The following is a 21,381-nucleotide window of genomic DNA, read 5'->3' as shown; positions in this document are numbered from 1 at the left end:
AGGAATGTCGTCATATCCTTTAAATGCCCATGAGAATGTGTGAAAGGGAAACGAGGGTGACGTCAGCCGCCGCTACACCCGAGGCCAGTGAGTGGGCGTCCGCGGCCACGTCCGCGTGTTCTAAGCCCCGGTGAGGAAGCCGCTTGCGTTTATACCCAAATAGACCTGTAGCCCAGAAGGACTACAGCGCATCCTCAGGCTCTGTAGATTTCCAGGAGGTCCAGGCACTTCTCACGTTGGGTGGGCAAGCTGTGTTGTGTCTCTGTTCTCTGACAAGGACTTATTTCATAAGTTCCAGATCAAATACGGTAAGTACTGCTCGATTACAGAGCACAACGGACTCTAACATATTAAATGCCCCAGTTATTGAATTGCCTTTTCATAAGAGTACTCTGGAGCGCAATCAGGAGCAGGCAGTGCCTCATCCTTTTAACAGATATGTTTCCTAGCCCTATTAAAAGGGGTCTTCATCTCTCCTGTCAAAGGGAGTCTGCTGGGGTTTTTTAGTTTAATTACACTATCCAATTAAAACTCCTTGCTGCATTTGGATGCGCCTCTCCTTGGGCCTGAGTGGATATGACATTTACAAGGCTCGCCTTTCAAGCAGACAATAGTGTGATTGATGAGGTGCGCCTTCACCGGAGGAGCAGAGTGCCTGTGGAAGTGCTGCTTAGTGCATTTTGATTTATTTATCATCTCCTTCCAAAACAAGGGAGCTGCCGGGAGATGGGTTTAGGCAACCAGCGGGACCACCTCAATTTTTCCAAGTGTATGGGAGGGAAAGACCTGGAGCGTGCCACAGGATAATGGTGGAGAAAAACGATGAGCACAGGGCCCGTCTGCATCATCCAATGCCAGGCTGCGTTCTTAAGTTTCCTGACTTCAGTTTGCTTTCCAGTAACCTCAGGCTGCAACTTGCTGTTAAATAGTCCATCTCTGTGTTTCAGGGACCGTTTCTCTGAGGCTGAATAACATTGGCCAGACCCCTGCAAACTTAGCCCATGGGAGCCAGCCCAGCATGTGACCCGTTGGCTGACCCTGGCCACGAACTGGCATCCGACGTTTGTACCAGGCGTGCCTGACCATGCTCCCGGCTGCGCCCTCCAGAAATCCAGCAGCTTCTGTCCAGGGACTAGTCAGAGCTCGGAGGCTCTCTAACTCCACCTGGACATGCTGATCACAGAAAAGTTGCCTCTGGAATTTAGAATCAGTCAAGTGACGCTCTTCAACAAAGAGGTGGAGGCCCAGTGGAGAACTTCTCAAGGTTCTAGCGAAAAGGCAAACCTAGCACCTCGTTCTTAACCTACTGCGGCTGTTTACCCTCCGCGTTTGATGGAAGAGCCTTGCTTGCTCTTGGCTGATTCCACATTCCAGAGGCAGCTCTTAAGCCCGTCTCTGCGGTTCCTGGAAAAGAGGCATTTTGGTATGGCGTGTGGTCTCTGGAAGGGTCAGCACTCTGAATTTAGGATGCAGGAGATTTTTCTCTGAGGTCCAGACAGATGAGAAGACCTTACCTCCCATAATCATTATCAGGTACTAGAGTTGCTCATAGGGGATGTTGGGGGCACGTTTGCTAACTTCGTAATATGTAGGTATGTCTGTGTTTGTGATCAAAACTGGCCGGTGGGTTTTCTTACATTCTCTGTAAACTTTCTTCATTTTCCCATAGGACTTATTAACATAACAAGAAAGAATTGACTTATGTTGATTGGAATATTGATATTTGTTAGAATAGAAAACATTTTGGGGATATCGACTTTTTTTTCTCCTAGGAAAGTGTTCTTTTCGCTATTAATTGTTGACTTGGGCTTATGGACCCATACTAACAAAACAGTTATCTAGGTACAATGGAAAATTTACATACATTGCATTTTCCTAGATTTTGATTACCATTTCCTCAAATTCTTTCTCGATCTTAACATCAGAAGAGACCCTAATCGAAAGAAGGGTGAGGGCAGGGACTGTCCCCTACAGAAAAGCTCTGCGCTAAAGATTTCTCAGCTGCATAAATGAGGGAAAGATCTGCTTCCCTTGCCTCCTGCCAAGCTCCAGATTGTGTTTTCATAATAAATAAATGGAGTGCTTAGATTTTAAGTTATTCTTATAGACATAGAAAAAGTAAGCCATTCTTTTATTAAAATCAAACTGTGTATATTGCTTACGAGACTCCCATAGGCAACTTCCAGGACAGGGTAACTGCTAACAGATCAGCCCTTCTATCATAAACGACGGGAAAACTGCACAAACCAGAAGAAACTCTTTTTAGACTCTGGAAAACAGGCAGTGCAGGGCTGGGAGCCCTGAGAGAAGAGACACAAATGAGCTGGGACCTGCTCTCACGTCAGCTTTCTGCCAGGGTTTCCCAAGGAGCATGTGGCAGTCTCAGTGAGCTGGGAGACAGCAGAGTTGGGAGAGGCTGAAGCGACAAATTTGCAAAATAAGGTATGAAGAGGAGGAGGCTACACTGAGAAAGAGCTCCAGCAAGAGGCCCTTGAGTCTTCTGCTGTGTACTAAGCTGCACACGCCTATCGTGGGACCTCACAAGGCTGGTCAGAGCACAGCTACTGAGGTGCCATACACTTGAGCTCTGGCCGACCAGAGAGGAGCATCCAGGGCACTTAAGGCCATATCTTACAAGTAAAGCTAATAAACTGGCCCTGTATTAAAGACTGCTCTAATCTTTACCTCATAAAGCTTTAAAAGGAGTCCTGAAAGGATCAGACTGATCCAGAAGTAAATTAACTGCCTGCCAGAACAAAGCCCAATACTAAAGGATGACAACGAAATACACACACCCCACAATGTAACGTTTATGGTGTCCAGCATTCAGTCAAAAACTACTAGACATGAAAGAAGCAGGAAAATGTGTCCTATAACCAGGAGAAAAATCAATCAATAGGAACAGCCACAGGCACAGATGATAGAATTAGCAGATAAGTACAGTAAAGTCAATTAACATCATCAATGGGTTCTTGGAAACTGTAACTTTAAGCAAAACGACGTATAACAAAACCAGTTTCAGCATCGGCTAATTGACCTAAACAAGCGTTAAGTTTCTACAGCATATTTGTGGTCACAAAAACATCATTAAACTTCTAAAAACCCAAAACAACTCTAATATTAAACACTGAAATAAATGTGAACTCTACATACATCAATAAAAACAAGATTATTATTTCTCAACCTACTTACTCCGGTTCAAGGTCATGGTGGCTGGAGCCTATCCGGGCAGCTCTGGGCGCAAGGTGGACAGCAACCCTAGACAGGACAGCATTCCATTGCAGGGTGCACTCACCCCCATACTCAGGCCGAGACAATGTAGACACACCAGTTAACCTAACACTCACACATCTCGGATGTGAAGGAAGGGAGAGAGCCTGCAGAAAACCCGTGCAGACACAGGGAAAGTGCACACTCCACACAGGCGGTGGCCCTGGCCAGGAATCAGTTGTTTTTTTCTCATCAGCGTTAGTGAAACGTTGAACAAAACGTTACTCGAAGACCTGCTGTACTTTAAAAAAAGGTATTATAAATATGTTCAAAGATTTAAAGAAAAATGAACTCAAAAAGAAGAAAAATGGCAACTATTACAAAAGAACCAAATGAAAATTCTAGAACTGAGAACTACAATACCTGAATCAAAAAATTCACTGATGGGAGCAGATTAGGAATATTAGTTAAACAAGTCAGTGCGTTAGTTATCTATTGCCACATAACAAATTGCCCCAAAACTTGGTGGCTTGAAACAACAGCAACATTTATTATCTCGCAGTTTTGTGGTCAGGAATCCCGCACAGCTTAGCCGGGTCTTCTAGCTCAAGGTCTCTCACAAGACTGCAGCAAGGTGTCAGCCAGGGCCATAGTCATCTCAAGGTTCACTCAGGGCAGGATCTGCTTCCAAGCTCACTTCGTTGCTTGAGTTCCTGCCAGAGCTCATTTCCTCGTGAACACCCTTAGTTCCTTGTCACTTGGGCCTCTCTATAGGGAAGCTCATAAGGTAGCAGCTGGCTTTGTCAAGGTAACCGAGAGCAAGAGAAGAAGTCACAATCGTTGGTAACCTAGTCTCAGAAGTAACATCTCAAACTTTCACTGTATTTTTTTCATCAGTAGTAAGTCACTAGGTCAAGCCTACAGACGAGATTACACAAGGGTGCGAAAAACAGGAGGTGGGATCCTTGGGAGCCATTTCAGAATCTCCCTACACAATCGGTGAACTTTAAGACAGGACAATAGAAACTATTCAGACCAAAACAAAAAATGGACGAAAAGAGCAAAGACTGTGGAATGACATCGGGTGTTCTAACATACGTAATTGGAGTCTCGGGGATGGAGGAGAAAACTTTTCCAGATTAGATTAAAAATATCAGTCCACTAATCTTGGAAACCCAGTGAAGTTCAAATAGGATAAATACAGAGAAAACCACATCAAGGCACATTATAATCAAATTGCTGAAAAGCAATGATAAAGAGAAAAATCTTAAAAGCAGCCAGAGAAGCCAAGATAAGAATGATTGCTGACTTCTCGTCAGAAATAATGCAATCCAGAAGACAATGGAGTGACATCTCTAAAGTGCTGAAAGAAAGTCCGTCGACCTAGAATTCTATATTCAGTGAAAACATCCTTCGGAAATGAAGGCGAAATAAAGACATTTTCAGACATTAAAAAGATGAAAGAATGTGTTGCCTTTAAACCTTCACTATAAGAAATGTTAAAGGCTGAAGGGGGAAAATATACCAAATCGAAACCCAGATCTGCACAAAGAAATTAAGAGCACTCAAAATGTCACCATTACCAACTGTGTGGAATAAACCGGGAAAGGAAATAAGCAAAACAGACCTCTTTAGGGGGGATTGGCAAACTCTGGCCTGTGGGCTCAATCTAGTGCACCACCAGTTTTTGTATGGCCTGTGAGCTAAGAATGAGCTAAGGTTTTTACAGATGAACATTTGCAATTAATTTGATGGTAGGGGATACTAATTTTGAATTCCATTGAAGCGAAATGTTATTCTCCCTCTCCCCCCCCCCAGATGCATTTGATTGTTACATTTTGACTTTTGTCGAAAAAAAAAAAGGGAATTTTTTTTTCTCCCTAGTTATATAAGAATCTACAAAGTATCTTTAATTTTGCTCTTGGCCTACAAAGCCTAAAATATTTATATCTGGCCCTTTACAGGAAAAGTTTGTTTGTCTTAGAGAATGGAGGTAAAAATGAAGGGGGCCTGCCACATGCCAGGTAGTGTCCCGAGCACTTTATGTGCACTACTTAATTCTTACAACAACTCTGTGAGGTTTTATATACATTCATTATAGAATTTTATGACTGTTGATTTTATCCTAGCAACAACTCCATGAGGCAGATATTATTTCCATTTTACAAATGGGGAAACGGGCTTCAAGAAGTTACATAACTTATCCAACATCGTATATAAATGATGATAGAGCTTTAAATTCTTTGTCACTGACATGAAGCCAAGGCACTTAAACTTCTGTGGTTTTTTTTTGATGGACTCAGAGTCTGTGAAGTCTTTTTTAAAACAAATTTTCAACCATATTTGGTTATCTGATTTCTCTTCCTAAAGGATGTTAAATGCAGAAAAGTAGAGGAGGAGAGAAATGACAACTTAATAAAGACAGTAGGAAGTGAAAACTGACAAGAGTTGACCAGAAATGAAACAAAAGCTTTTAAAAAGCGGTCCGAGAGCCCAGTAAGCACAGCAGTGCGGCAGCGCGCAGCCATCTTGTGGCAAGACATGGAGTGTTTTGCAGTCCCAAGGGAATCAGGATGCATCTCCTCCCAGTGTGGGAGGAGAATATGTGTCTCAAGGGAAAGGACTTGATAATTGTCTGAGTTGCAAGCCGAACTAGCCATTCGTTTCATGGAACACCGTTTCTACCTGAATGAACTGACAGACTCTGGTTATTCAACTCAATATTTAGCAGACATTTTCTTGAAAATGAAGGAAGTGGGCCCGTCATGTCACTTCGAGGAAAACAAGTAATAGTATTTGATGCTAGTGATGAAATTCAAGCTTTCAGGTGACAATTAGAATTTTGGGAAACTCGTATCTATCTCTGAGCTTGGATTTTCATTTCTTAAAGATTTTTCTGATGAGATCAGCAGTGATATTAATGGATGTGATTTTTTTGATGCTGTATAATGAAACGTGTCAACATTTAGAAGACCCGCATAACTCAGTGAACTAATATTTTCCAGACTACTGCATTGATGTTACAAAATCACGCAAGCGTGAAAGATTCATTCAAAGTGCAAGACAGACCGATGGATTTTAATGTAACAGGATACAAGTTTATTAATGTTGTTTTAGGTTCCACATTACAACTCATCTTTAAGAGGCTACTGTTTATCAAGTCTGGTATGGTATCAAAAGAAGAGTATTAAAGTGTACCTCTCTTGTCCAGAAACCTCTCTCCAAGGCTGGCTTTTCTCCATGTGCTTCTACCAAAACAATATATCACACCAGATCAAATGCAGAAGCAGATAGGATAATCTAGCTGTTTTCCGTTAAACCAAATATTAAAGACATTTCAAAAATATAAAATAATGTCACTCTTATTAAACTCTGGAGAAACAGAATATTTTTTCCATTAAAAAACACAATGTCATGTTAACTTGTAATGGGTTTATTGTTATCTTAATGAATTAGTAAATATTTTTAAAGCTCAGTTTTCGTTTCTAATATAGTAAATACTGCTTCGAGGGCTCCTCAGTAATGCTTAAGAGTGTAAAGGGATTCTGAGACCAAAAAGTTTGAGAACTGCTGATCTAGAGACTCAGTCATCTTAAGCTTGAACTTTGAAGACAATGGGAAAAGGAGCACTGCAGAGTTCTAAGGAGGGGAGCGACGTGGCCAGATGTGTGTTAGAAAAGGATGATTCCTGTGGGCAGATGTTCGGATCTGAAGAAGACATCGAAAGTAGGAAAACAGAGGAGGCAAAAGATGATCAGGACGTGGCTGAGGGCTGTGCTCGCCGGATGGAAGGGGATGGAAGATGAATATGTGACAACTGTGTAGGAGACCAAATGCCTGGAACTTGGCTTGGTGGGTGGCGAGGCCTTCAGTTGAGCTAATAGAGCTTTTGATTTAAGGGAAAATGTTGCCATCATTTGTGGACATGCTGCACTGGGGGCCATGTGACGATGGCCGCCGTACTCACTGGTTGGCTCTAAAACCCTGGGGAAAGCTCTGGGCCACGTATCTGCTTCGGGATCATCAACATACGAGTAGTAATGAAAGCCTAAGGGGCAAATCTGACAGGAGACATGTAGAATTCGAAGAGATAAGGGTCAAGGATAGGACACTGGGGAAGACAGTCACTTAAGGGACAGATGAAGAACAAAGACGGTCACAAAGGAAGTGCAAGAAACAGATCGACTGGAGAAGCCCACAGAAGCATCCGGTCACTGTGGCTCCATGGGAACCCAGGGAGCAGAAGACTTCAGGGAGAAATATCAAACACAGCTGAGAAACAAAAGACGAGAAGTGTCTATGGATCTCTCAACACGGAGGTCATGGTGACCTCAGCAAGAGTGTTTTCAGTAAATCAGAGGAAGGAGGGAAATACACTGAAATACATGGGAGTTTGGATAATCAGAGCCGTAATCGTGTATGGGGGGAGCCAAAGAGCGAGTGAGAGAGAAGGAGAGAGAGGGTTTAAAAGATGCTGGCGGAAGTGTCAGTGGGTCAGACTCGGCCCCTGCTCCAGAGCTCGAGCCCCAGGCCTCTGCCACTGATGGGGTGGTGCCGGGCAAGGAGCACCAGCCTTTGCCAGCTGAATGCCATTGAACTGAAGCTCCTGCAGGCTTACAGTGGCGACCAGGCCTGGAGGGGGTTTCAGGCCAGAGAACCCCAGCCCAGCCTTCTCCCCCAGGGCCTACAGACAGCTATGGCTTTGCCTAAAAGAACGTGCATTCCCAGTAGTTTCTCCCAAGAAATCCAGTGAGAACTTTCCACCCCCTTTTGGGCCAGAACGAACAGAAAAGGTCAGACCCTCGAAAGCAGATTTTTTAAAGTATCCTTGCCTGATATAAAGGAATTGAGAGAGAATCCAAATCTTCAAAGATCTTCATTAACTGTAATGCTGGCAATTTTATAAGTCAGCTAAATGTCCGACAGAGAGAGAGGTAGGGTGAACCATGGCGTGCATCAACTTGGAATGAAACGCAACGATTGAAAAACGGCTGTGGAAACCGCAGCGACAAGGAAAGAGCTATGGTTGAGTGTTAACTAAAAAATTTAGCCCCGGATTTTAGTATGCAATCAGATTCCAACTGTGCGAAAACACACGTGTGAGAATAGCTAGGGAAGAGGTCGTGGGTGTCATGCCAGAGTGTCAGTATTTGGTGTCAGCTGTAAGAATGATCACCACTGTCCATTGAGCCCCTGCTATGTCTTCTTGCCTTCTAAATTTCTAGTAATTTATAATTTTTTAATTGAAAAAGAAAAGATAATTTCGGGCCTTCTCGGCAAGTGGGGACACCTGGGGGCTTTAGACACGGCGGGCTGCAGGCTCGACGTGGAGCCCAACCGCGGGCCGTGTTCGAAGGGGCCTCCTTTCCAGCAGCCACCTCTGTCGCGCTGGCAATGTGTATCTGGGAGCGCCTCTAGCAAGATGTGTACGCTTCTGCCCGTCTTGGCCTGAGCTGTCCGTCCCCTTGTGGTAATAGCAGCTTCAGAGTGGCCACTCCCTGCAAGTGACCAGGGGAACCCATTTTTTTCAGCAGCCTCTTTTTTAAGAAGATAAATTAGAGCGCAAAAGCTCGACCGTCTCCACTTCTGACATTCGTGCTGCTTGTTAGTTTCTGCTCAGAGTTAACATTCCATCTTCTGTGCTTTCCTTTGGGGGAAAAAATGTAAATACATTTTTACGTATCCAGATTCCTGGCAGTATTCAGAGCAGATGTGTAGTTGTGGTGTCTGTCCCGGGCGTGTGACCAGTGCTTAGGGGCCACATTTGATAGCGCAACACACCGCAGTTATTCCTACAGCACAGTAAAAGCAAGTCCGCTCAAAGAAGGCCCAGTGAAAAACAAAACCTTCATGAGGATTTTATCCTCAAATATCAGCTCCATCAGTTGAAAGAATGAGCGCCACCGTCCACTGAGCCCCTGCTGCTGTGTCCAGGCGTGAAGTGGGACGCCTGGCCCGTGCCGCCACCTCCCGTACAGCTGGGCAGACGTGGCTTCTGGAGGGCCACCAGCGCCTCGCCCAGGTGCCGCCGCTAGGACACGGCCGGGCTGGGCTTTCGTCCTCCCTCTGACCCCAGCGCCAGGCTTTTCTCACGCCTTACTTCCCAAATAGAACCGAACAGTCCAAGCAAAATAATTTGAGCTAATTGAAATATTAGACTTTGCGTTTTCTTTTCAATCATACTGATATTTAAGTTTTTTTCAGCTGACACATTTACAGAGACAGTTTGCCCCTGTGGCCCACCCCATTTTTATGAAAACTGCTGGTGTTCTGCCCAGCTCTGATTCCCTGTGACACTCCAGGACAGACGCCCTGGAAGCTGCAGCGAGGAGGTCATTTGACCCCTCTTCTCCCTTCCCTGAAGGGAGCCTTGAGGTGCCTGAGACCGATAAAGTGTTAACAGACTTTTCTTATCCCATGTTCTTCCCTTGTTCGTTGGATATTGAAATGCCAGTGATCCCTTCTTCCCAGACACCCCTGGTGGAAATTTACCACGTAGCATAAATTACTCGTCTTTATTGATAGATTCGTTTCCAGCAAGAGGTCAATTAACTTGTTACACTTTAATATATAGCTTTTGGACGGGGTAAAATTCTGCAAGTGTGAATTCTGCCGTTAACTGTTATTCTGTTGTAAAAGAATCCCCAAAGCCTGCCGGGGTTCCCTTCTCTATCGTTCTCAAGTCAGCCCTCTTCTCAGCATCCTTTTTGCCCCTTTTCAGCTCAAAGCCGAATACACTTCGACCTGGGTGACTGCGGCACTGGTCTCCCTGCCCTCGGGCCCTGGAGAGCCGGGGTGAACGCCCAGAAGCACAACCCACCTTTTCACGTCGCTGCCCAGCTTGCAACCCACTCCCGGCTCCCTCAGCCCTTTGGCCCTGCCCCTGTCACCTCCTGGCTGCCCCCGTGACCCTGTACATTTGTCCACTTTATCCGGACCCTGTTGCCTCCTCCTCCAGCCCCCACCTTAACCCAGCTGACTCCCCTTCCTCTTCTACGATGGCTGATTGCTCTGGTGTCTCTGATGACGCCTCCCCCACCAGACCAATCACCTGTGCCCCCGGCAGGGCCTGAACTGAGTAAAACTGCCACCGAGCAAAATGTTAACTTTGTGATCACCAAGCAAAGGAAGAATCCCCGGAGCGAGGGGGAAACCCTCACAGCAAACAACTCCTGGCGTGAGTCGTTGACCCAGGGTCTCGTGGCTCCAGCATAGGGGACACATGGCTGCTGATAGTAACCTGAGCTTATGCACTGCAGCTCTCCCTCCTGGAGCAAGAGGGTGCTGTCTGCTGTGGCCATCCTACCACCTTAACCCTGTCATTAACATCTATACTAGTCACCAAAGGGCTGCTTTGGTGAAATTCAAATTCAAGTCCTCCAGGAAACATTCTCCGTGTTCTCTCAGTGATGTCAATGCCATCGCTGGAGAGGACGAATAAGTCAGAGGCTTCAGAGCGATGGCGGGTGCGGGGATTGGGGGGGGGGGCTGGACACCTCCTCATTCCTGTCTCTCTTCCTCGTGGGCTCTGGTATGAGCGCTGGGGACAGGCAAGGGACACACACAGCCCCCAGCACAGCAAAATACAGAAGGTGGTATGCTTGTGGTCACCTGGCCCACATGTGCAGCTTTCAGGAGACTTGGGGTGATTTCTTTTTGTTTCTTCATGTGACTTGTACAGATGAACCGCAGAACCCCCACTCAGTGAACCCACAGTTGATACACTCCAAGGGGGACAGTGTCGAGGCTGTCTTCCAGAAACCCGGGCCCGTGCAGGCTGTGTATCACATATGCCGTGTATAGAGTTGGCTCTACCTGAAGCATACAGGAAGGGTTTTTATTGGTGTCTCAGTAGTTCAAGCGAAATATGCTCTAGCATCTTGAGGTTTGGTTTTGTCAGTGACAGGCGGGAGCAGGTGGTGTAGACGGTCCATGAGGTCACTTATCTAAGTGGTCAGTGAACCCCGAAGCTTCAGGTCTACAGGCCTCCCTAAGACCTTCTGGTCCTTTTTAGCCCCAGGCCCCGAAGTCTGTGTCTGTCGTGGCCAGGTGTCAGCAGTAAGGCCTCCTGGAGGGGGTGTCTCTGTTTGTCCTTCACAGCCCCGTGACCTTCATAGATGGTTCTGCTTGCTCACAGCGTGGCCAACAGATACATCCGCATTGTTCTTCCACACGGTGACACCACAGAACTGTTGCTCCGAGACAGACGAATGAACCCACACAGATACCTCTGCTTATGTGCGATTCCCTTTCTTATCAGAAACAGGTATTAACAGAACAATTAGCTCCCAGCTAAGAATTCTGACACTTTAGTACCACAATTTAGAATCAGGCTAAATTTGTCAAGTGACTAAAAAGTGAGGTTTTTCAGAAATTATTAGCTAATTTTTTCGATATGGAATTTATAGTCACAATTAGTATATCATAATGATGTTTCCAGGATGAAATACCAGCAGCTCAACTTTTCTGGCCACAAATGTACAACATATATCAGTTTATTTTTGGAGATCTGAAGAATTAGCTACTGTAAATAAAGTCCCCAAGAAGATTTCTCCGGGAAAGAGGTGAACTTACAGTAATGTGGGTGATATATTATTAATTAATAACTGTGACCAGCCGCCGCTTCAATTAAAAGGACAGCAGACGAGAAGGCCTAATAGAAAGGACATTCTGAATTTTAATCCTTAAGCACTGAGGTCCACAGAGCGGACTAGGCGAGGTTGGTTCTGGGGCTGTGTGCCGGTAGCCTCTAGGTGAGAGATGTCACCAGCTGCTCCTTTGTCTGGGAACATTTGCTGAGCACTGACTCTCTGTCCCTCAGGAGCAATGCTCCTTTGGTTGCCAGTAATGAAAACCAGCTTTGAAATAGCTTAAAGAGAAAAAGAAACGTTCTCCTTAAGAAGGAGGGGCCACCGAGGTCTCCCAGAGCCCAGCTGACGGGACAGGGACAGCTTCACATTGGCCTGAGACAGGCTGGCATCTGCGTCTCAGTTTAGAAGAAGGAACCTGGCACGTGTGGCCCGCAGGACAGGCCCAGGGAGTGCAGACACAGCTGCAGGTGTCACGATATGGAGCAGGAGGTCACACGAGAAGGATGCCTACAAGCGTAGCCACGAAGACTCACCCAGGGAGGTGCCATGAGCCCGGTCATCTAGGATCCAGACGGGCAGGTGGGGGTGTACAGTGCTCTGGGCTGGCCCGTGTCATGTGAAGGCAGTGGAGTGAGGTGACACCTGACCAGGAAGCGGTCTAGAAACGACAAGGTCACTCTAAATGGCGGTAGGAAGTGGGTATGAGAGAATTTGGATCTAGGGGAGATTTGTGTGTTCGGGGGACATCTGACCCCCTGAGGTCGGTCTGCTTTTTGAAGTGCCAGCTTCCATAGCAACCTTCGGAGCAGTTTCCACTCAGGGTCACAAGCCTAGGACGCCCCCTCCCAGCAGGAGCCAGGGCCGCCCGTGGAGAAGGCTCATAACCGCCTTACGACCAGCCTTGCCTCTTCCTGTTGCTCATTTGACTCTAAGAAGTTATTTTTAGCGTCATAATTTGGAGTTAATTGGCCTTCTGTCTTAAAAATACCACCTTTTCCATATAATTATCGTGTAGAAGTGTTCTGTAAAGCCTTCCTAATGTGACGTGGCCAGCTTTAAAATAGCTTAAAGAGAAAAAGAAATGGTCTCCTTAAGAACGCGCCAGAGTGGAACGGGACCTCACTCACTGGCCGTTGGATTTTTTTTTTTTTTTTTACTGTCCATTTGCTCCCCGGCCTGTGCTAAGAAAAACGAACTCCTCCTGTGAAGAGTTCGTCGCCACGCCGCCTCCACTTGCTCTCTTCGGAATAAGAGGAGAATAAGTGTGGGCCCTCCGCACAGGGAACCCACCAGAACCCCATCAACACGGCCTTTTCTCTCTCTCTCTCCAGGTCACGCAATATTTAAACTCACGTATCTAAGCAATCACGACTATAAACACCTCTACTTCGAGTCTGACGCTGCTACCATCAACGAAATCGTGCTCAAGGTGAGTGTCCTCGGCCCAGGTGCTAGCTGTGCAGGGCCGGCTTCCACTCGGTTCTCAGGCCTGGCAGCAGCGCCCCCTCCTAGCACTGCGCAAGGTTCTGGGGCCAGAGTGGCAGAGGAAGAACCCACTGGTGAGGGCCCGCGCCCGGAGTCACACCACGGGTCAGCTGCTCTGCACCCACCAGCAAAGCAGGACCCCCTGCGGCCTCCTCCCGGCTCCCCAGTAATCTTGATTCTTTGCATATTTATTTATCCTTTTTTATGCCCTATTTCTTTCCTTCCATCCATTGTCAGGAGCCCCTTGAGGCTCCAGGAATAGACACCGAGGAAATTATTGGTATTTTCGAAGACACCTTAGTGTACTCAAGGTAGTTTTAGTGACCTATTCTAAACACACCCGACTGTATGCATGTTACCACATCAGCAGTGCTCACCGAGCCTCTTCGTGCGTCAGTACTTGAGATACTGCAGTGACAGACCCAGGCCCTGTCCTCAGAGCTTTTCTTTTGTCAGAGGAGACAGGCGTTAAATATTAAAATTTCAAGCAGCCTGGGAAGGGGCAGAAGCAGGGCCGAGCAGTGTGGCTGGGAGGCTGCACCCCGGCCTGTGTGGCCGGAGCAGAGTAAGGTTGGGGGTGCCGGGCCACACAGAACGTTGCAAAGCGTAGCGGGCTGAGAAAAGCTCTCCTAGGATCTCATTGGTTCGGGTGGTCTGGGGCGGGGCCTGAGATTGTGCGTTTCTGAGATGCTGCCAGGTGCTGCCCAGGCTGCTGGTCCATACACCACACTCAGCAGCCCTGGACTAGTTAGTGGTTTTCGGACTCTTCCAAACTGAGAATTCTTTCTTTAAAACGAATCTTAGGTAGATTGATCAGATAGAAAAAAACAGAGCTGCTTCGGCAGAGCAGGGCTCAGAGTCAGAGGGGGCCTTGGTTGTGTGACGCTGGCTCGTCACATCACCTCTCAGGGCCTCAGTTTCTCTGCCTGTAAAATGGGGATCATGGCAGCTACCTGCCCCACCTCACCACAGAGCTGCTAGAACACAAACGAGATATGATAAACCTACTTAGATGATTATTCATTCTCTTCTTAAGAGTGGAAGTCATCAAGTAATAATAAAAGTAGCTAAGATACACAGAGGGACCACACAATGCAGGACCTGAGCTAAGCGCTTTACACATCCTGTTTGTGGCTTCCATGACGTAGTGATGGAAAATTGTTCCCATTTCCTGGATGAAAACTGAGGCTCAGAAAGAAAAGTCAGCTTGGTCAGGACTGTGACTGGCAGAACCAGAACTTGACCCCAGGTTCAGCAGCTTCCAGAACTCGAACTCCTAGCCCCCTAGAGGCATGAAGCCTTAAGGAATTGAATGGGAGATTTCAACAAAATGCAATTGTGTTACAGAATATTTCGAGGCAGTCACCAAGGCTGCAAAGGATGTTCGGAAGTGGTAGATGGGAATTAAAAGGACAAAGCTGCGGGGGGAGCAGTCCAGCTCGGAGGCGGAGCAGCGTGGTCAGTTAGGTGGGAGGGCCGTTGCCCACCCCGAGCAGAGCTGCCCCTCCCACTCCGACCAGGCCATGGGCACAGAGTGCCTGCCTGGAGTGCTTGACACCAGCGAGGGAAGAGTTACTTGCCAGATCGTCACCAGACAGCACAGGGAGCTGGTGCGGTGTTTGGGGACCAGGTGAAGAAATATTCTATTACCCCGTCAGGGGCTGGGCTTTTTTTTTTTTATAGCTAGCATTAAAATATTCAAGACTTGAGAAGGATTCTTGTAAAATTATAATCCTGTGTTTGACATCAAAATAATTTTCACAACAGCAGATTGATGACAGAAACACAGGTTTATGACTTCAGGATGAGGCTGTGGAAGAGCAGGCGCTGAGAAATCATCTTGCAGGACCGAATGCTCCCTCGAAGCAGATGCTTTCCTGCAAAATCCCTGAGGCCTGTCGCCGGCCCTAAAACGTCTGTTTTCATAGCAAAATGTTCGCAGATATATTGCATCTTGCACAAGACTCCAGGAGGGTCACAGCGTGCCCAGGCCTGATTTACTTAGCTCACGATCATGATGCTCACGATCATGATGCTGGTGGAAGACGAAATTTCACTTCTCCTGTCTCTGATTTTTATAGCAATTTAAATACTTAGCCTTATCTGCCATTCCCACGGTGTCTTTGTGAGCTCCGTACCCACAGCAGGTGACGGAGGACCCTGCCCCTGTGTCCTGGAATTTGGCAGAGATGTTTCTTTCAGAGGCTCCGCAGGGGTCAGTCTTAGACTCAGGTAATGCATGCGGTGGTCCTAGAATTCTGGAGTTTTTCATAAAATGAGCACCGTAGACTGAAACCGAAGGGAGCAGATAAGGGCCAGAGGCTGATGACGTCAGACTGTGACGAACGGACAGCTCTCCATCTAGTTGTTTTCTCATCGTGTTTTTCCTGTGCAGAGACATCAGTGTCTCCCATTTATTGAGCACCAACTGCATACAAGACGTTTCATGTACAGTATCTCATTCGGTCTTCCCAACTGTCCCGCAGCGTAGACATTATTATCCCCATCTCACAGATGAGGAGATAGAGGCCCATGGCCACAGAGCGTAAGGGAGGAGCGTCAACTCGGACTCAGCCCTGAGGAATTCCAGAGCCACCTCCTCCCGCCCCGAGATGTAATTGAGCTAAGCCATGTGTGGTCCTTAATTCTGCAGGCTCGAAGAGGACTCTCAGAGGGATCATTGGTCTCTTCAAATCGGGTTCTTCTCGTGATCGAGTGATGGAGGCTGAGGCTTTATTGACCATGAAAACTCCCTATATTTTTATGCCTCAAGCTGTAAAATGCATTGAAAGCGAAACACTCTATAGTGCATAAAATTGTGCAAGTTTTAAGCCACAGCATATTAACCAGCTAATGGCAGACCAAAGGGCGTTTTTATCTTTTGATTATTACATTAATCTTCCATTAAAATTATCTATGCGATTATCACAAAGCACTGAAGATAATAAATTTAGGAAAGAGTTGGCTTATTAAGGATCCTTTTTAAATGCTTTTGTCAAGTTATATGTGCCAAAAAATATACTGAAAACACCAGGTTGGCTGAGTGTGCAAACAATATGACCTGAAGATTGTTCTCATTGAGAATGATAAAACCTCTTATTTCCATACACTCTCTGTGGTGTCCCAAATCGTCAGCCCGGCCCCGCGGCCCTCATGATTTATTGCTCTCAGCTGGCACCTTGGCGTGGCAGTGGGCCAAGCGTGTCAGGCCTTCTGTACTCACACACCAGCCTTTAATGCCTGCTGCTGGCAACTATCAGAGCAGAAAGTTTGGAGGGGACACAGTGCCAGAGCCTGGCCCCATGCGAGACGTGCCATCCCAGAGGCCTCTCCCGCTTCAGGCACAGGACACGTGGCCCTCGGCATAGAATCAGCAGAGGTGATGCCTGGTTTCTCGAGCCAGAAATATTCAGGTTTCTACTCATAACTTTTATGTATTTGAGAGTAAAGAGCAATGATGTTTGCTCACAAAAAGCTCCAGCCAGGGGAGCTGGGGGCAGGGGGAGGTGTGGGGTCTGAGGAGGTGAAGGGGTGAAGGTGCCTCTGAGGAGGCCAGGGCCTGGGAACCAGAAGGCGTGTTAGTCAACGGCCTGACCACCTGGTCCAGACGCTGGCCCACACACTTACCAGCTTCGTGACCTCAGGTAAATGACATCACCATTCTGTTCCTCGATTTTCTCATCCGCACGATGGGGGTGATAATGGCAACCCTTAAGGCTGTCGTGAGGGTAAATGAGTCAAGCCCTGGAAAGCACTCCAGCCCTGCTGCTGCCGCCACGACTGGCCACTGAGCTCTTGCAGGCCCGTGGACACCCCTCGCTGTGCCCCACTGCTGTGTCCCCCTCACCCCCACTGCACCCCGGACTCCTGCTCACCTCTTAGAACCCAGCTCTTTCGTTTTCCCCACCGGCCTCCCCACACTCACACCTCCCCGGGAGTCAGTCACAGCCCTCTGTGCTCCGTGTGCATCCGTCGTGGCGCTTGTCCTGTGGTGGACACCTGCTGGCTCTGAGCCCCTCAGGGCACAGACCGAGTCTCACTGTTCCCTCTGTCCCTTCCTTTCCCCAAGCAGGGGGCCAGGCTCAGACGTGGCAGGTCCAGGGACAGTGACTATATGTGTGGCAGCCACCAGGCATGTGGTCGGTCCGCGAGTCGTGATATAAAATGACCCTGGGGACGCAGGTGGGAGCAGCAGCGTGCAGAAGGCTGAGCTCCCCGTCTCAGCTCTGACGCCCCCTCCGCTGGGGCTCCGACTCTGGCGGTGCTGGTAGCTCGGCCGCTTCCCTGAGCCTCACTCTGCTTATTGATCCCTGGCTGGTGGGCACTCGTGAGTGCTCAGTGATCGGGAAGCTCTGTACCCGCTGGTGGGGGCCGAACATGGAGCCTAGTGTGGTCTATTCTTCATTCCTACGACGTTCTCCTCTTTCAGGCCAAGAGAGGGGGCTCAGGGCAGTTAGTATGAGCCCAGAGATGCACAGCAGGCGAGTTGCGGAGACAGGAGGCAGCTTGTGTGAGGGGGCGCGCGGGCTCTGGGGTCAGGAGCGCCCACCACTGACCCACCGGACGGCCAGGCCCGCCACTTGTGTCTCCAAGCCTTGTTCTACCGTCTCAAGTGGACTCCGGCCCCCACCTGCTAGCTGGCTGTGATGACCAGAACCCAAGATAGGAGAGTGACCGAGCTGTGTCCTCTTGCTTTCTAGGTTAACTACATCTTGGAGTCACGAGCAAGCACTGCCCGGGCTGACTATTTTGCTCAAAAACAGAGAAAACTGAACAGACGTACAAGCTTCAGCTTCCAGAAGGAGAAGAAATCAGGGCAGCAGTGACACCGGCCTCCAGCTGCCATCTGCCGTAGCTCAGAGCCTGCCTGCCAGGGCCAGGTCGCCCTGGAGCCCGCCCTGTGTCCTGCAGTCCTCGTGGGGAGGCCAGCCCCTGGCTCATGGGCACAGGAATGGTGGGCAGCACCCCTTGGAACGGAGGTGGGGACATTTCCATGGGACCGAAGCCTGAGTGGCAGTGGCTTTGATCGGCAGTGCCCAGGACCCAGACGACACGGGAGGAGCCACCTGCTGCCTGGCAGCCCCGCCCGAGGGTAGACACAGCCATGCCCAGACCGCTCCTCGCCACTTGATCCAATTTCTGAAAACGGACGAAGAACAAAAATGTACATTTCTTTCTTCCTTTTAATAAACAGGTGTACTCTTTACCACGTTGATGGACCATTCTTTGGGGCAGAGAATTGATTATGTCCTTCACTTTAAAATCTGTTCCCGTATTGAACAGACAGATTGGAAAAGCTATGGCTCGATTTCTCAGAAGCGTTTAGGGCTTAGTCAATAGTTCTAACTATGCCGTTTGTTTAAATGAGCGCGTTGCTTTGGGGACAGTATCTTACTGAAGTTAGGGGGACCTAGTGAAGTGTGTCCAAGGCTGCGCCCCTCCCCCTCTCCTTAGCTCATCCCACACCTCTGATTTCAGAGGCTCAGGACCACGTGTAAGTCACGGGACGCGGGGAGAACGGGGGGGGAGGCTGGGAGCGGGGGGACCTCAGGTCACATTCGGCTCCTGGCCAGGCGTGGTCCTGTCCGTTTCCGCCAGCACTGAGAGCTCGTGTGGCTTCTCCGCCGGCTTGGAAGGCCTCGCTCCCTCTCCTCCCCTCGCAGAGCAGCCTCCTTGTCTGAGCCGCCAGAAGCTGCTGCTTCTCAGTATATCGGGGAGAACGGTGAGCAGACGCTGCAGGCAGGGAACCTGCGTTCACGGTGGGAAGGCAAGGGACGGGCGTCCACTGACACCACACCTCTGGCCACACCAGATGCCTCTGCGGTCCTCACCAGCCTCCAGTGTCCCTCCCAGGGTGACGTCCTTTCACACTGTCCCCAGCCAGGGTCAAGGACCAGACGTTTCACTGAGGACCTGCATTTCAAACAGTTTTTAAATTGTACAGGAAGAGATGCGACAAAACAGCATCTCAGCGTCGAGAGTCTTTCTTCACAGACTTCATTTTAATGACTTCCTCTTTCATTCTGATCTTTGTTCAGCGGACAGAAGCATCCTTTTCTAATGTCTTCCGTTCTTACCCACCCCAGAAACAAAAGAAATATTATTTGTAGTTTGCTCTCTGTATTCAAATTTTTAGCAATTTTGTATTTAGATATCTTTGAAAAATGTGAATGACTAATTAAGTCATTAAATCCTGTGACATATTCAATATTAAAATGATATTAAAATAAAAGTCGTATAAGTACTATCTTTTGTGTATTGCTTTGAATTCTTGAAGTCTTGAGTACAGTATCTGGGAGAGTGTGACTCTACAGTGCGTCAATCTGGGTGGCACCAACGACCGTACAGTGTGCCGTGGGCCTCCTTAAACACCGAGCAAGACAGGATGACCCCCTTCATTCAAGGGTGACACTGAAATCATCACCTCCTTAAGTGACAGAATCCACGCCGTCCTCGTCCGGCGAGTTGTAGCGCATGTGCAGTTCACACGGAATGCACGTCTGCCTGAAGGAATAACATAAGAGGAACGCTGTGCCACCACCGCCCAGGTCACCCAGATACCAAGACTGTCTAGAGTCCGTCTCTCCTCGGCCCCTCTCTCACACCTGCGTTTTGAGATAAGACAAGGAGGCCCCCAAGGATCGGCTTTACAGAGCAGCAGGAGCTCAGCACGCCGAGGTAAGCTGAAGTGACCCAACCGGCCCCACTCCAATTTCCAGCAGTGTGGAGTGTGAGCCCCCACCAGTCACGATGGTAATTCAACCAGGACTTCGCCAAGTGTGGGTGGGTAGCCTGCCGGGCCTGGGCAGTGGTCCCTGGAGCCTTGGCCTCAACTGGCTACTGAGAACCGCCCTCCTTGGTGTGAGGGGCTGCTGTGTGGCAGCATTTGTTAAATATGCGTGAGCCCATGTGACGCCCGCAGCCAGCCCCTGGCAGGTCCTGTCATTACCTCTATTCCCGGGTGAGGACTTGGGGCTTGGGAGGGTGTCACCTTGCATCTGGGACTCACTACAGCCATGCTCTTAGCCGCTGGGCCCTGTCCAGCTCCACGGCGAGTGGCTCTGTGGGCTTGAGCTGGGTACTACCTCCTTGGGGCCTCAGTTTCCTCGTTAGCAAATGAAGGTGCTAGATTAGGCAGCCTCTGCAGACCTTTCTAGAGAATGTCTTAAATGCCTCAGATCACTGTGAGCCCACCCAGCCTTCCAGTGGTTTCTGTTTGCCAAAGCTTGCAGGAGCTTTTCTGCTTCTGAACAAGAATTCTAAGAGCTGAGAAGTACTGTGAGGTCATTGAGTGCAGCCTCCTCTCTCGGGGCACTAAGTGCATGTTCCCTCCCAGAGTCTTGGAGCCTCTGCTTGCATACCTCCAGCAACGGGGTGCTCATTGCCGTTCAGGTCATCGCTTTCCCTTGCTGGCCCATTTGGTCACCCTCAGCTGACCTCCGTTGACAGCCAGAACTCACTCTGCATGGCGCTGCCAGCCTTTGCATGCCGGGTCCCTCTTTCCACTGTGAGTGGCAGCTGCTTCCTGACACTCCTACCTGGACCCCAGGACTAGTGTTCCCGCTGCCCTGGAAGGCTCATCAGCTGTTGGGAGACCATACTGATGTCCCCCCGAGTCTTCATGTGTTAAAAAGCTGGAAGATGGTCCCCACCCCTATCGTGTCCCTGAAAACCTGCCAGCTGCTTCTTAGGGTTTCCCGTTCTGCAGGTCAGGGATGCAAAATATCAGGGCCCAAGAGGAGAGCAAAGACCTGACTCGGCCACCAAGATGCTCACAGTCTGGCGAGGCCAAGAGGTGGGCAAGTGACCCCGAGGCCACACCACAGTGAACGCTGTGCCCGCGCTGTGGGGACCAGCGTGGGCCTAGAAGGCGCCTGGCGGAGAGGACGGGGTGGGAGAGGACAGCTGGGCCGCGGCCGGGACTGTCACGTCCGGCCCTTACCAGCCCTGTTGGAGCAGGACAGTCCCAGCTTCTCGATGTTCCCCACACACTGTATGACCACCCCCTTGTGGAGCCCCAGGACACCTGTGATGAGGCTGGGCATTGAGCCAAAGCCATGAGGGGCGGGTGGCATGGGGCTGCAGCGCCCAGGGG

General features: G+C 48.9%; 1 protein-coding gene across 12 annotated transcripts in view; it reads left to right on the top strand.

Annotated features, from left to right (window-relative positions):
- Window positions 1-18,492, top strand: part of MAPKAP1 (MAPK associated protein 1) — a 229,154-nt gene extending 210,662 nt beyond the window's left edge. For 11 of the 12 annotated variants that reach the window (XM_039861615.1, XM_039861617.1, XM_039861622.1 and 8 more), the window contains 2 exons: window positions 13,133-13,230; window positions 17,987-18,492. In XM_039861615.1, coding sequence (XP_039717549.1) covers window positions 13,133-13,230; window positions 17,987-18,112 — 224 coding nt within the window. In that variant the 3' untranslated portion in view covers window positions 18,113-18,492. The remainder of the gene's footprint in view (window positions 1-13,132; window positions 13,231-17,986) is intronic. The other variant, XM_039861618.1, reaches the window with a different exon arrangement.
- The last annotated feature ends 2,889 nt before the right edge of the window (window positions 18,493-21,381 follow it).

Source organism: Pteropus medius, unplaced genomic scaffold, assembly GCF_902729225.1.
Source record: "Pteropus medius unplaced genomic scaffold, Ma_sr-lr_union100, whole genome shotgun sequence".
Classification (NCBI taxonomy): Eukaryota; Metazoa; Chordata; class Mammalia; order Chiroptera; family Pteropodidae; genus Pteropus; species Pteropus medius.
This window is presented reverse-complemented; position numbering and strand designations above follow the sequence as displayed.